Below are 14,427 nucleotides of genomic sequence, written 5' to 3'. Positions count from 1 at the left end.
CGAATCCCTCTGTGTCTCTGGCTCTATGAATCTCTCTGTTTGTCTCTTTGGCTCTGTGAATCTCTGTGATTCAGGCTCTCTGAATCTCTCTATATGTCTCTATGAATCTCTCTGTGTCTCTGGCTCTATGAATGTCTCTCTATGTCTCTCTGACTCTCTGAATCTCTGTGTCTCTGGCTCTATGAATCTCTTTCTATGTCTCTCTGACTCTCCGAATCTGTGTCTCTGGCTCTATGAATCTCTCTGTTTGTCTCTTTGGCTCTCTGAATCTCTCTATATGTCTCTATGAATCTCTCTGTGTCTCTGGCTCTCTGAATCTCTGTCTCTGGCTCTAGGAATCTCTGTCGAGGGTCTCTAGATAGAGACTTCCCTCTCTGTGTCTCTGTGATTCAGTCTCTCTCCCTCTTCCCTTTTCTGTGTCTCTGTCTCTCTCTGTCCCCTTCTCTGACCCACTCCATGTGTCTATCTGGCCCTGTGAGTCTCTCTCCATCTCTGAGGTCTCTCCCTCTCTCCCTGTGTCTCTGTGATTCAGTCTCTCTCCCTCCTTTCTTTTCTATGTCTCTGTCCTCTGTCCTCTTCTCTGACCCACTCTACGTGTCTCTCTGGCCCTGTGAATCTCTCTGTCTTTGAGGTCTCTCCCTCCCTCTAAGTGTCTCTGTGATTCAATCCCTGTCTCCCTCTCTCTAGATCTCGCTGGCTTCGGCATCCTCTCTGTACGCCCCCTCTCAGGAAAGGGGTCTCTCCAAGGGCCGGCGCGGTCAGTCTCTTCCGGCCTCCACACCTCTTGGTCGCTCTACCCGCGTCCCCGCCTCTCTCTGGTCGGGCTCTGCGCCTCCCCGGCTCGGGAGCGCTTCCCAGTCCCCGCTCCCGGGAGACCCTCTCTGTTGCCAGGGGCAACCACGGCCCGCCCCGGGCTGCGGGCGCAGTGCATTCTGGGACTGGTAGTCCGAGCCTGCGGACCAGCCACTCTCGGGACACGACCGAGAACTCCGCCTCCCGGCGTGCCCCGCGAGGCTGGGCGGGACGCTGCGGCGGCGCCTGGGAGGGACTCCGGACGCCCAGCATACCTTCTCTGGGACTTTTTAGGGGTTCGGGGCGGGTTTCCTGGGATTCCCAAAGCCGAAGGGAAGGTGGGGGAATCCGAGTCCTCTTGTAACCACTCTCCCTAAATGTGGAGTCCACTGGCCTTCCAGCCACCTCCAGGTGACCTAGGGCGAAGGATAGGCGGCGGGGATGGCCCCGAAACCGACCTAGGAATCCCACCACGTTCTAGTCCAGTGTCCTTGAGTTCTTTCCCGAGTTAACCAACGTATCACCCCAGAGTTCTATAGCTGTTCTTTCGGATGCCTTCCAGAAGGGATTCAGGCATGGGATGGGAGAGAAGGGTGGGCGAGGCGTCCTTTAAGAAGACAGCGATGGAGTGAGTTGGAGCTCAAGAGTGGACGCTGAAGAAATGAAAAGGAGGCCTTTCCTTATCCAACGACAGTGTGTGCCCCAGCTGGCCTTTCCTTCTCCCCTTCCAGGGGAACCCTTCCCTCCCTTGCGGTATCTCTCCCCAATGCTTTTGCGGATGTAGATGCAGATAGCGGGTTCTGTGATCATCGAATTTTCTTTAAAACTTTTTTTTTTAATAGAGACGAGGTCTTGCTGTGTTGCCCAGGCTGGTCTTGAACTCCTGGGCTTAAGCGATCCTCCCGCCTTGTCCTCCCAGTGTTGGGACTACAGGCGTGAGCCTTCGCGCCGGCTGATCATGGAATATATATATATATATATATATATATATATTTTTTTTTTTTTTTTTTTTTTTTTTTTTTTTTTTTCAGACGGAGTCCCGCTCTGTCTCCCAGGCTGGAGTGCAGTGTGGCGCGATCTCGGCTCACTACAACCTCCGCCTCCCAGGTTCAAGCGATTCTCCTGCCTCAGCCTCATGAGTAGCTGGAACTACAGGCGCACTCCACCACGCCCGGCTAATTTTTGTATTTTTAGTAAAGACGGGGTTTCACCATGTTGGCCAGGATGGTCTCGATCTCCTAACCTCGTGATCCACCCGCCTCAGCCTCCCAAAGTGCTGGGATTACAGACGTGAGCCACCCGCCGGGCCGGATCTGGGAATTTTGTAGGGCTTATATTTATTTGTGTATTTGTGATTCTCCTGAGGTCCAGGAAATATGTAGGCGGAGGATTACCTAGGTGCCCAGGCAAGAGACTGAAGGCACAAACTGTTTCAGTATAATAAAGAAAATAGTTAGAATAAGAATAGTCATAATACAAATTAGATGTAGAGATGATCATGGACAATTATCAATCATTATTATAAACATTATTAATCATTAGCTTTTAATATTACTCTTTGCTGCATTACTAATGTAAGCTAGGAATAACCGGCAGGTATAGGGTCAGGTGCTGAAGGGACATTGTGAGAAGCGACCTAGAAGGCAAGAGGTGAGCCCTCTGTCACGTGCGCATCAGGGCAGCTTGAGGGGTCCTTGGTCAAGCGGTAACGCCAGTGTCTGGGAAGGCACCCGTTACTTAGCAGACCGCGAAAGGGAGTCTCCTTTCCTTGGAGGAGTCAGGGAACACTCTGCTCCACCAGCTTCTTGTGGAAGGCTGGATAGTATCCAGGCCTGCCCGCAGTCATCCCGAGGCCTAAACCCCTCCCTGTGGTGCTGTGCTTCAATGCTTACACTCCTCGTTCACTTTCATTCTCCCATACCCCTGGTTCCTCTTTGAAGTTCATAGTAGATAGCAGTAGAAGAAATAGTGAAAGTCTTAAAGTCTTTGATCTTTCTTAGAAGTGCATAGAAGAAAACACTGACGTATGCTGCCTTCTCTCTCTGCTTCGGCTACCTAAGAGGGAAGGGCACCCTGTCCCGTGATCACGTGACTTGCTTCACCTTGTCAATCACTTCGAAGATTCACCCTCTTTACTCTGCCCCCTTATCTTGTATGCAATAAATATCAGCGAGCCCAGCCGTTATGGGCCACTACCGGTCTCTGCGTCTTGATGGTAGTGGTCCCCTGGGCCCAGCTGCTTTCTCTTTATTTTTGTCTTGTGCCTTTATTTATTACAATCTCTCATCTCTGCACATGGGGAGAACACCTGCCAAGCCCCATAGGGTTGGACCCTACAGAAATGGACAAGATGGCCTTCTGTGGGACAGAGATTGGTTGCAGTAGCTCGTTTGATCTTTTATGAAGGTCTTCTGTTGACCAGGTATATTCAGAGACTTAGATTGGAGGGTAAGGAGGGAGCTGATAGTGGGAATGGAGGCGGGATCAGATCGTGAAGCCCAGACCCAGGGGCTTTGATAGTGCCTATAGGCAATGGGCTATGGAAGGACTTCAGCAGGGAAGGGCAGGATCAGATCTGCATGATGACAGAATCCCTCTGGAGCCAGGGTGGGATGGAGGAGGAGGAGGCTGGGGCAATAGCTCAGGTGAAACAAAATGGAACTTGAGCTGGACCAGGAACCTGGAGAAGAGGGCGGTAGAAATGGTATTTAGGAGGAAGAATAGACAGTGTTTGATGAGGGACTGACTGAGTAGAGGGGGGAAGGTACCACCATGTACTTGGGTTCTCAGCTCTGAGAGGCTATTACTGAAATGGGGAACCTGGGAGGACGAGGTGACTGGGGAGGAAAGCTCCTTCACTCAAATTAGGACGTTGTATTTGTGAGGTGCTCAGGGGACAGACTCCAGGGAGGGAGAAGTCTAGTTCGTTTCTCTCCCACCCAGCCCTCCTCGTCTGAGGAAGTCATTTAGAAGACCTAGATTCAGCTAGTATCTTCTGATGAGGCCAAGGTTGTCTTGGCACCAACCCCATTCTCCCACTAGACCCAAGAATCTGGCCGTTGCCCCTCTCCGAGAGTCCTCCCCCACTTTTCTTTTTCTTTTTTTTTTTTTTTTTTTTTTTGTAGAGACGGGGTTTCACCATGTTGGCCAGGCTGGTCTCAAACTCCTGACCTCAAGTGATCCGCCCGCCGTGCTCGGCCGCCCTCCTCATTAAGAAAGCACAAGTCCTTCTTTTATCTTTATATTGATATTTAAAAGAAAAAGAACATGATGGATATGGGAATGGGGGGAGGGACAACGGTTCTACGATTAACAACAGGAACTGATAGGAACCAGAAGCTCCAGGGAATTAAAAAAAAATAAAATACATATTTTTACATTTATATATATATATATATATATCACGTTATGTATGTGAGTCCCAGACAAGCAGGAAGCAGCAGCAAGAAGCAACTAGCACACAGAAACACCCGTGCGTGTGCACTACACATTCAAGCAAAGCCATTCCTCTAGCTAGGATGCAGCAATCCCCACCCTCCCACCTACGGGCAAAAGAGAACAGCTGAAAAGAAACTTCCCTCTTTAAGGGCCACTCAGTAATTTTTGTCCTCATGGCCAGGAAAAAGAAAGAAAAACAAAACAAAACAAAAAAGGTTCTTGCCTTGAAAGCGGGCAGTGGCCATTTTCTTCTCTCTGCCAAAGCAGGACACGTTATTTTTAACACAGAGGGCCACATCACTGTCCCTCACAAATACTTCAGACAGTTGTCTTCAACATCCTGTGGTTCTTCGTCCGATTCTTTTTTTGAGCTGGAGTCTCGCTCTGTTGCCCAGGCTGGAGCACAGTGGTGCCATCTTGACTTACTGCAACCTCCACCTCCCAGGTTGAAGGGATTCTCCTGTCTCAGTCCCCCCAAGTAGCTGGGATTACAGGCGCCCGCCACCACGCCCGGCTAATTTTTGTATTTTTAATAGAGACATGCTTTCACCATGTTGGCCAGGCTGGTCTTGAACTCCTGACCTCAGATGATTGCCTGCCTTGATCTCCCAAAGTGCTGGGATTACAGGCGTGAGCCACCACGCCTGGCCCTGACTCCTTTTTTTTTTTTTTTTTTTTTGATACCACAGAGAATAGTTGGGATGAAAGGCATCCAGCCCCTGCTTCCTTTAAGATGGCCTCTAGGCAGTAGGTGTTCTGTAAGCCTGGCAAAAATTCTGGAGCCAATCTCTGGCAAGGCTGAGTGCCAGGCGGGGCCTAGGGACCCAGGGTCTGTGCTTAAAGCCTCCCGCCCATTGGAAATTACTGACCTCCAAATATATATATATATATGTTTTTTAATTTAAAGGGGAAGTACACTGCACACCTTCCTCCACTGGGAGAAAGGGGGCCCAATCCCCAGCTACCCACCCCCCACCCCCCAAACACACACACACACACACACACACACGTACACACTGACTAAGGCACAGTGAGGGTGGGCAGGCATGCTTTGGCAATGGGGCCCCTTGGGGGGCTGTGGCATGGACGGCTGCAAGGGGTGTGGATGTGAGCTCAGCACCTTTGGAGGTGGGTGGAGGCAGGGAGAGAAAGAAGTCTCAGGGCTCCGAAGGACACAGGAGAAGGTGTTTGCAAAACAGGCAGATAAGAAAGCCAACAGGTAACCCAGAAAAGAGATGAGAAAAAAGAAAAGTGGAAAAAGAGAAACAGGCTGGGTACGGCAGCTCACACCTGTCCTCCCAGCTACTTGGGAGGCTGGGGCAGGAGAATCGCTTGAACCCAGGAGGCGGCGGTTGCAGTGAGTCGAGATCGAACCACTGCACTCCAGCCTAGGCCACAGAGTGAGACTCCGTCTTAAAAAAAAAAAAAAAGAAAAGAAAAAGAGAAACAGCTCAGGGGTGAAAACAGGATGTGGGCAACAAAACAACACAGGAAGGAAACAGCAAGAGGAAAGGGAAGGAAGAAGATGCATCCAAGAACTGCTTAGAGTGCAAGGAATTGGGAAGGAAAGAAAAAGGTGGGAGGGAGGGGAGACAGCAAGAGGAAAACAGAGGAAAGGCGGAGGAAAGAAGTACTCCATAAAGAAAACTCGGGCAAGAAGAACAAAGAGGTTGGAGAGGGAACGGGAGCCTCTTGGGAGTCTTAGACCTTGACAAAAACCAGGTGGGCAGAGTGCACCAGGTCAGCCACATACGCCAGTAGGTTGATGGCCGTCAGGATGGCCACAGCCAGTCGGCGGTCCCAGGCACACACGTAGTAGGCGTGGCTGCGGCTGCAGCTTACATCTCTCGAGCGCCGAGGCTGGCCTCCATACTTCTCATCGAACTGGTAGAGGGGCCAGAGAACAAGGGCAGTGGCATAGAGGAGGACAGACAGCAAGGCCAGCCCCGACAGGAAGCTGGGGAAGGGGATGGGTAGCACGTTGGTGCACTCCCCCAGGTTCAGCAGGATGGCAATGGCCGCTAGGATGAAGCAGATGGCGTACACCGCCACGCACCACTCCAGGGCCGGCTGGTGCTGGTACAGGTTAGGGTCGCTGATGAATGCGAAGATGATGCAGGCCACGAAGGTCTCCAGCACCTTCAGCAGCCCGGGTACGGTGGCCATATAGCCAGTGATCTCGCCGGGCCGGGCCCGGGTCCAGGCCACTTCGGTGGCGTAAGCCACACATGCGATGCAGGAGAAGAAGGTGGCGGCGATGGCGTGGTCCCGCGAACGGCCGTGGGACAGGAACTGGACATAGGTGGTGGGGTAGATGATGGAGGCCGAGAGGCAGAAGAGGGCCGCGTAGCAGGCGAAGGTGATGGGGAAGTTGCGCCAAGACAGGGGGAAGCGGGCCTGGAGCCCGCACAGCTCCACGATGAGGATGATCAGGGTTACGGAGAAGCAGAAGCACCAGGTGAACATGGACCAGTTGCCCATAGACCCCGTCCAGGCGCCCACACTAGCCACCAGCGAGAAGGCCACGCAGGTAGACACCAGCTGCAGCAGGCGAAGGAGACCCAGGGGCTGTGTCAGGGCCCGAGGGGACCCCACGATCATGGGGGACCCCAGGCCCGAAGATGACGTCGTGGTGGTTGTGATGGTGGTGCGGGTTACCGTCACTGGCATGGCTACAGAAAGGGGAAAGACAGTGTCCTTATACAGTCACAAACATAAGAATCCAGGTCCCTTAGCCATTGCCTACCCCAGGGACAAATTAATATGAGCTCTAGTTAGGGAGTTCCCAAGATGTGGGGCTTTCGGTTTTCTTTTTTTCTTTTCTTTTTTTTTTTTTGAGACAGAGTCTTGCTCTGTGGCCCAGGCTGGAGTGCATTGGCACAGTCTCAGCTCACTACAACCTCTGCTACTCAGGTTCAAGTGATTCTCCTGCCTCAGCCTCCCGAGTAGCTGAGATTACAGGCATGTGTCACCACGCCCGGCTAATTTTTTTGTATTTTTAGTAGAGACGGGGTTTCACCGTGTTAGCCAGGATGGTCTCGATCTCCTGACCTCATGATCCACTGGCCTCGGCCTCCCAAAGTGCTGGGATTATAGGCGTGAGCCACCGGGCCCAGCCTTGGGTTTTCAAATGGGGACAGTCCTGGGCATACAGGGATGAGCCTGTCCCCTCCTGTTCAAGGCTCACTCCCCCCCTACCCGTATCAGAACCCAGGAGTCTAGGCCCCTATTTTCCTCCTTCTCAAGAGATTCTTCTCTCTTTCAAGACCTAACTACTGTACAACTACACTGTTTGCTTCCCACTCCAGATACCGTGCTTCCCTCTTTCCCTCCCTCCCCCAGGGACTCAGTAGCTCAGCCATTTAGCACTCTGTACTCTACAGCACCACCCCTCTGGCCAGGCACAGGTGTGGCTGATGCCTGTAATCCCAGCATTCCAAGAGGCTGAGGCACGAGGATTGCTTGAGCCCAGGAGTTGGAGACCAGCCTGGGCAACCTAGGGAGACCTCATTTACCAAAAAAAAATTTTTTTAATGAGCTGGGTGTGGTGGTGTGTGAGTGTGGTCCCAGCTACTCGGGATGCTGAGGTGGGAGGATTGCTTGAGCCTGTGGGGTCAAGGCTGCAGTGAGCTGTGATGCACCAGTGCACTCCAGCCTGGGAGACACAGTGAGACCCTGACTCAAAAAAAATTTTTTTTTTTAATTACAAATAGGCCGGGTGTGGTGGCTCACGCTTGTAATCCCAGCACTTCGGAGGCCAAGGTGGGTGGATCACTTGAGGTCAGGAGTTGGAGACCAGCCTGGCCAACATGGCAACACTCGGTCTCTACCAAAAATACAAAAATTATCTGGGCGTGGTGGCATGCACCTGCAATCCCAGCTACTCGGGAGACTGAGGCAGGAAAATCACTTGAACCCGGGAGGCAGAGGTTGCAGTGAGCCGAGATAGCACCACTGCACTCCAGCCTGAGCCACAGAGCCACACTCCGCCTCAAAAAAAATAAAATAATCTGGGCACAGTGGCTCATGCCTGTAATCCCAGCACTTTGGGAGGCCGAGGCTGGCAGATCACTTGAGGTCAGAAGTTCAAGACCAGCCTGGCCAACATGGTGAAACCCCGTCTCTACTAAAAATACAAAAATCAGCTGGGTGTGGTGGTGGGCACTTGTAATCGCAGCTACTTGGGAGGCTGAGGCAGGAGAATCGCTTGAACCCTAGAGGTGGAGGTTGCAGTGAGCCGAGATTGCGCCACTGCACTCCAGCCCGGGTGACATGAGTGAAACTCCATCTCAAAAAATAAAATAAAATAATAAAAATAAATAAAATAAATAAAAATAAAACGTCCTCCTTCTGCCTCCTGCCACAACCCAAGTGTCAGGACAAAACGCTTGTCTTCCACAGGCTCTGAAAACCCCATCTCTCAACTTCCTTTTCTTTCAGTATTCAGAGCTCTGCACCCCAGACCCTGTGAGCAAACTTCCTTCTTCCATCGAACAGTGACCTAGATATTTGCAGCCTCTAAACGGCCCAACCTCCCCGGGCTTCCACTCTCAGGGACCCACATCTAATAAGAGCTCCGACCTCCTGATGAAGGATGTCTTCTCATAGAGATCCCAGCCGTGGAAAACCAAGAGATCTCCCCTCCCTTCTGACAAGGAGCCTAAACTCAGCGGCCTCCTCCTCTCCCTACCCCCCACCTTGGAGATTAGCAACCTTCACTCTCAGTCTAACTCCCACCTGAGATTTAGGACTGGAGTAAAAGCTAGCTTCAGCCTCCCCCTCCACACTCCTGCATACTGAGTCCATCTACCTCCACCTTCTCTCCCCAAAACCCAGCCAGCTGGTCCCCCAGCTTCTGGGAAACTCAGCTCCCCAGATTTCCAACTGTCCAGTAGGAACCCCAGGCCCTTCCACTGAACTCTCTCTAGGCCTCACAATCCTGTTTTTTGGTTGTTGGTTTTTTTACATGGAGCCGCTCTGTCACCCAGGCTGCAGTGCAATGGTGTGATCTTGACTCACGGCAACCTCCGCCTCCCGGATTCAAGCGATTCTCCTGCCTCAGCCTCCTGAGTAGCTGGGATTACAGGCATGTGCCACCACGCTCGGCTAATTTTTGTATTTTTAGTAGAGATGGGGTTTCGCCATGTTGGCCAGGCTGGTCTCAAACTCCTGACCTCAAGTGATCCGCCCGCCTTGGCCTCCCAAAGTGCTGGGATTACAGGCGTGAGCCACTGTGCCTGGCCATCACAGTCCTGTTATAAGGGGTCAGACCTCTGGCCCTGGACCCTTAGCCTGAAGGATCCCAGATGCCCCAGACTCCAGAAAACCAATTTGCTTCTTTAGTCCTTGCAAAACCTACAGCTTTCACCTCCTTGTCCTAATGGCCCCCAGGAATCAAGTGCCCGTCCTCTTAGAAACCAGGTGCCCAGTTCTTTCCTTAGGCTGTGAACTGTCTCAACGCAGCCACAGGACTAAACCCAAGGCCTCTCCTAGCCACAGGAAAGTAACTTCCTCCTTTCAGCTTCAGGCACTTTGCAGGGCAGTAGCACAGGCCTTAACCTCTTCGCCGCAGTCGCAGGACAGCAGCTCCCTGAGACAAAGGAGCCAGGGCCTGGACTCGCTTCTTCCTCAGATACCTCAGTGTCTGGGACCCTATTCCTTGGAGCCCAAGCTTCCTGGTCCTTCTCCCAGGATCTAGGAGCCCAGGACCTAATCCTTCCTCCTTCAGACCCACGAGTCCAGGCCCCCCGGCCCCTCCTCCCTCGGACCCAGGAGCCCAGGCCCCCCGGCCTCTCCTCCCTCGGACCCAGGAGCCCAGGCCCCCCGGCCCCTCCTCCCTCGGACCCAGGAGTCCAGGCCCCCGGCCCCTCCTCCCTCGGACCCAGGAGTCCAGGCCCGCTGCCTACTCACCAGCGGTCTTAGCAGAGGAGCCCACGGAGAAAGATCTGGTGGTGGAGACGGATTAAGCCACACTTGGAACAGGCTGTAAGCACCTGAGGGGGAGGTAGGCCGTTAGCGTCCGTTTGGACAGGCTCCTCCCTCCAGGGATCTAACGCCCTGCGGAGACAGGAACGTGGCGTGGAACCCAGCAGGGCCCTGGCGGTGACCCCGGGTAAGCCCTGCCCCCTCCCCTCCCCATTCAGTTAACTGTTTGGGCTGCGGCGGACGGAACCCAGCGAAAGTGCACGCCCCGCGGGCCGGCGTGGGCGCGTGTGTGATCTTAACCCCGCGGGGGCGGGGGTGCGGGCGGCAGTGGCGGGAGAACCCTGGGCGGCGGCTGCGGAGGCGGGCGGCCCAGCCAGAGCCGGTGTCTCTGCGCCTTATAAGGGCTTCGAGTCGGCCCAGGCATCTGGAATGTGTCAGGGACCAGGAGGCGGTGCCCGGACCCCCGCCCGCCTCCGGGGCTGCCCGCCCTCTCCCGGATTTCCGGGGGGTGGGGACCCCGACTCTCAGGTCTTAGGGTTGGAGGCCTGCATTTCTGGATCCCTATAAACATGGGCTGACAGCCCCCCCAAGAGCATCTCTAAGACCGGAGTGGGCAGGGACCCGGGCCTCTGAGGGGCTCAGGCTCCAGGCCGGAAACTGCACGCGGTGCTGGCGTCAGGCCCGAGGCCCCGCCACGCCTCCCACGGCCTCCCTGATCGCCATTCGGGGCTTGCGGGAGCACCTGGGAGGCTCCACCCGGAGCCAGACAGTGCCTGCCCCCACGCCCCTCCAGGACCCGCGAAGGAGAAGGAAATCGGGACTGGCCCAGCGTCCCGTGCTCTAGAAGGCGGACTACTGCCCCGTCCCAAGCAGGGGAGGAGGACGAGCGAGGGCGTCACTCATTCTGTCCCCCGCGGAAGGTGGGCTAGCCGCGGAGGGGGGCGCGCAGGGGAGGGGGGCGCGCCGAGGGGAGGGGAGGGGAGGGGTTCACCCCGCCCTTAGGGCCTCCAGCCATCGCCCGAGATCAGAGCTCAGGAATGCTTAGCCAGACCCTGGAGGATGAGGAAACACCCCTCCGGGATTCCTCGCAGCGCACCACCCTCTCCGGGCCACACCCAGCCCCTCAGTGTCCTCCCTCGTCCACTCCAGACGCCACACCCATCGCTTACGCTGAGAATCGGGCCCCGGAACCCCAGCCTCGGCTCTCGGCACCCAGAGGTGCGGGACGCAGCCCTGTCTTCTCCTCCTTTCCCAGCTCCTTCTGCACTTTGGGAGCACGGGGCTGGATCTTAACACCCCCCTCCCTCGGCCTTTCAGGAGCCCAAAGTTCCGATTCTGTCTGTCCCTTGGATGGGGAGGGGTCAGTAATTCTGAATTCCTTCCATTCTCATTCCCAAACCCAGGACACCTAACCCTAAGCGCTTCCCCTCCCAAAGGACCTCCACGTACCAGATTCCACCCTCCAACTAGGGCACCTACGAGTCCCCATCTCTCTACTCCCGCAGACCCAGCCCCTCCTCCCTCAGACTCAGGAGTCCAGGCCCAGCCCCTCCTCCCTCAGACCCCGGAGTCCAGGTCCCCTTCCCCACTCTTCCAGACGTATGACCTCCACAGTCCAGGTCCTCAGCCCTCTCCTCTGCAGAACCCCAAGAATCCTGGCCCAGCCCCAGTCTTTCTAGGGACCCAGACATTCTGAGACCCAGCCCATTCCTCCCTCTGGCCATAAAGACCCTAGACTGTTGCTTATGCCCTCTGGGGTCCCCACAACCTCACCTCAGGCAGCCAGTGGCAACTGCGGCTGAAGCAAAGACGACAGCGGCAGCTGGAAGGGTCTGAGGGCTGGGTGGGGTTGGAGGGCTGGGGAGCCAGCGCGGGCGGGACGGGGGCGGGGCCGGGGCGGGGCGCAGCTCCGGCTAGGGCGGTGGACAGGGACTTCCCCGAGCCTGGGCTATCCCAGCCCCGCCCTGAGGCGGGACCAAGAGCAGACCACGCCCCCCCAGGGTAAAAGTAGCGTGGAGCTCCCGCCCCATCCCAGTGAGCAGGGTGGAGGGCTGAGGTCACCGTTGCCGTGGTGACAAAACAGGAAGACACAACAGCTGGCGGCGTGGAGACTCCTGGGGGCTGCCCTCCTCGACACAGCCCTAGAGGAGTCTCCCGGGTAGGCCAGGGAAGACCGTTACCATAGAAACCGCGCATGTTTAGGGTTTGTTTAGTGCAGAGCCCCCCAGCTCAGGTCCCCGCCCCCGTCTCACCTCACTCCTTTCTTCGGCTCCCTTCCTATCCCCTCCTTCCTGGTCTGTTCCGCCCCCACCCCTTCCTTGCTGGATGAAACCTTGGACACCTGGGTCGCAGCGGATTGGGGGACCAGGCCCCTCAGTTCAATGGAGGGGCTAGGATCTCTGTCTCTTGGAGCCCTGAGGGAGAGCAGAATTGAGAGCAGTATTCCTGGGCTTTAGGTGGTTCTGGGCTACGATCCCTGACTGCTGGGTCTCCCCAAGAAACAGAGGCTAGACTCCTGTATTTAAGGACTTGAAGGGGTGGCAAAATGCTCCCCTAGTACCCACTGGCACCGGGAGCCGCAGGGTAAGGGACTCGGGCTGGACGCAGGTCTCAGATATCACAGTGGATAGGGGTGGGGTGTGTTGGGGGCAAAATTCCTGGGAGCTAGCGCGGTAGCAGTTGGGGGCCCCGATTCCTGGGCTCCACAGGATGCCTAGGCTGAGGCCCAGATTCTTGGCTCAAAAGAACAATCAGGCCTGGGCGCGGCGGCTCACGCCTGTAATCCCAGCATTTCGGGAGGCTGAGGAGGGAGGATCCCTTGAGCCCAGGAGTTCGAGACCAGCCTGGGCAACATAAGGAGACTCTGCTCTATTAAAAATAAATCATCATGATCATCATAATAGAACCATTAAAGCTCAGACTCGGGTTTTCAGAGCAGGTGTTGCAAGCCTAGCCGCCTGGGTCTGGAAGGCAGAGATATTTTTGGCCTACATTCCTGACTCCTGGATGGAGGGAGGGACTCAGAATTTTAATGAGGATGGGGCTGGGGCTGGGGCTTGGGGCTCTGGATTCCCGGATCCTGCAAGAGGGGAAGGGATCCAAGGGGCTGGTGGGCCCGAAGCCCCAGGGCAGGGAAGGGATGCAGGGTGTGTTTTTAAAAGGCGGCTCTGCGGCCCTAAAACGGACTGCCGGAGCCAAAAGAAAAAGAGGGAGCTGAGGGTCGGGATGTCGGGCCCCCGGGGAGGGGCAGGGCGGGGACCTGGGACGCCTGAGTCCCTCCCTCTGGCCGCGTTCACTCACCGCGCTCTGCAGTCGTCCCGGGCGCGGCCTGGCTGGCTGCGGCCGCTGGGCGGGGCCTGGTGGCGGCTGCGGATGCTCAGCGACGCTGAGCTAACGGGGCGCGTCTGGCGCTGCCGCCGCTGGGCACCTTCCAGGGCCGACAACTGAGGAGGCTTTGAGGCCAAGCCCAGGGGTGGAGGCCGAGTCCAGGAGTGGAAGCCGCGCGAGTGGCGAAGGGAGCAGTCGGAAGGGGTCCGGGAGCTGGGGATCCGGGTCTACGTGCCCTACGGAGCAGGGAGGGGCCGGAGGGGGACCTGCAGGAAGGCGGGGGGCTGCAGGAGTGGAGAGGGGGTTGGGTAGAGGAAGGTAGAACCTGTGTGCGGGCTTGATGTGCTTCTGCAAAGGGAAGGGGACACAGACCCTCTTTGTCATTCTGGGCCCTGCATAGGGGAGGGAGGTCTCAGTGCACCCAGATCAGGCCTTGTCCTTGTCCAAGGAGGGAGGGCTGTGGACAGATAGGGAGTCGGGACATGATGTTAGTTGGAGACTCCCCTGGGACGCCTCTAGGTTCTATTCACAGGCCTCCTTGGCCCCAAGTGTAGCAGCAAATCTTTCCCCTTCCTGCCTAAATTAGTCACTGCCTAACCCCATAGTGACACACTCGAGGTACCCCAAACGGCCCAGAGGTGGTCTCCACTTACACAACTTACTGTGTTATTCCTTGTGGTGGCAGCGGTTCCCTTGCAGACACTAGAACCCCTCAACAGCAGGGTTCAGGGTAGCAGGAACAGGAAGCAAACATTTGAAGAGTGAAGGCCGGTCACGGTGGCTCACCTCTGTAATCCTAGCACTTTGGGAGGCCAAGGCAGGCAGATCACCTGAGGTCGGGAATTCAAGACCAGCGTGGCCAACATGATGAAACCCCGTCTCTATTAAAAATACAAAAAAATTAATCAGGCGTTGTGGCGCCACCTGTAATCCCAGCTACTCCAG

The 14,427-nt window shown here is 55.7% G+C and overlaps 2 protein-coding genes across 5 annotated transcripts in view; one reads left to right on the top strand and one right to left on the bottom strand.

Annotated features, from left to right (window-relative positions):
- Positions 1-5,110: 5,110 nt before the first annotated feature.
- Positions 5,111-12,066, bottom strand: MYADM (myeloid associated differentiation marker). Its single transcript, XM_004061382.5, has 3 exons — positions 11,929-12,066; positions 10,141-10,223; positions 5,111-6,902 (listed from the first exon to the last, which is right to left on the bottom strand). The coding sequence occupies exon 3, from the start codon at positions 6,898-6,900 to the stop codon at positions 5,932-5,934; it is 969 nt and encodes a 322-aa protein (XP_004061430.1). The 5' UTR covers positions 6,901-6,902; positions 10,141-10,223; positions 11,929-12,066; the 3' UTR covers positions 5,111-5,931.
- The window catches only part of NLRP12 (NLR family pyrin domain containing 12), a 78,746-nt gene continuing 74,562 nt past the window's right edge, over positions 10,244-14,427 (top strand). For 3 of the 4 annotated variants that reach the window (XM_063701620.1, XM_063701619.1, XM_063701617.1), the window contains exon 1: positions 10,595-11,075. The gene's annotated coding sequence lies outside the window, so the exon portion shown is untranslated. Of the gene's footprint in view, positions 10,343-10,594; positions 11,076-14,427 lie in introns of those variants that run through there. The other variant, XM_063701618.1, reaches the window with a different exon arrangement.

This window comes from Gorilla gorilla, chromosome 20 (assembly GCF_029281585.2).
Source record: "Gorilla gorilla gorilla isolate KB3781 chromosome 20, NHGRI_mGorGor1-v2.1_pri, whole genome shotgun sequence".
NCBI classification, from domain to species: Eukaryota; Metazoa; Chordata; class Mammalia; order Primates; family Hominidae; genus Gorilla; species Gorilla gorilla.
The sequence above is the reverse complement of the archived record's forward strand: the minus strand, read 5'-3'. Positions and strand labels throughout refer to the sequence as shown.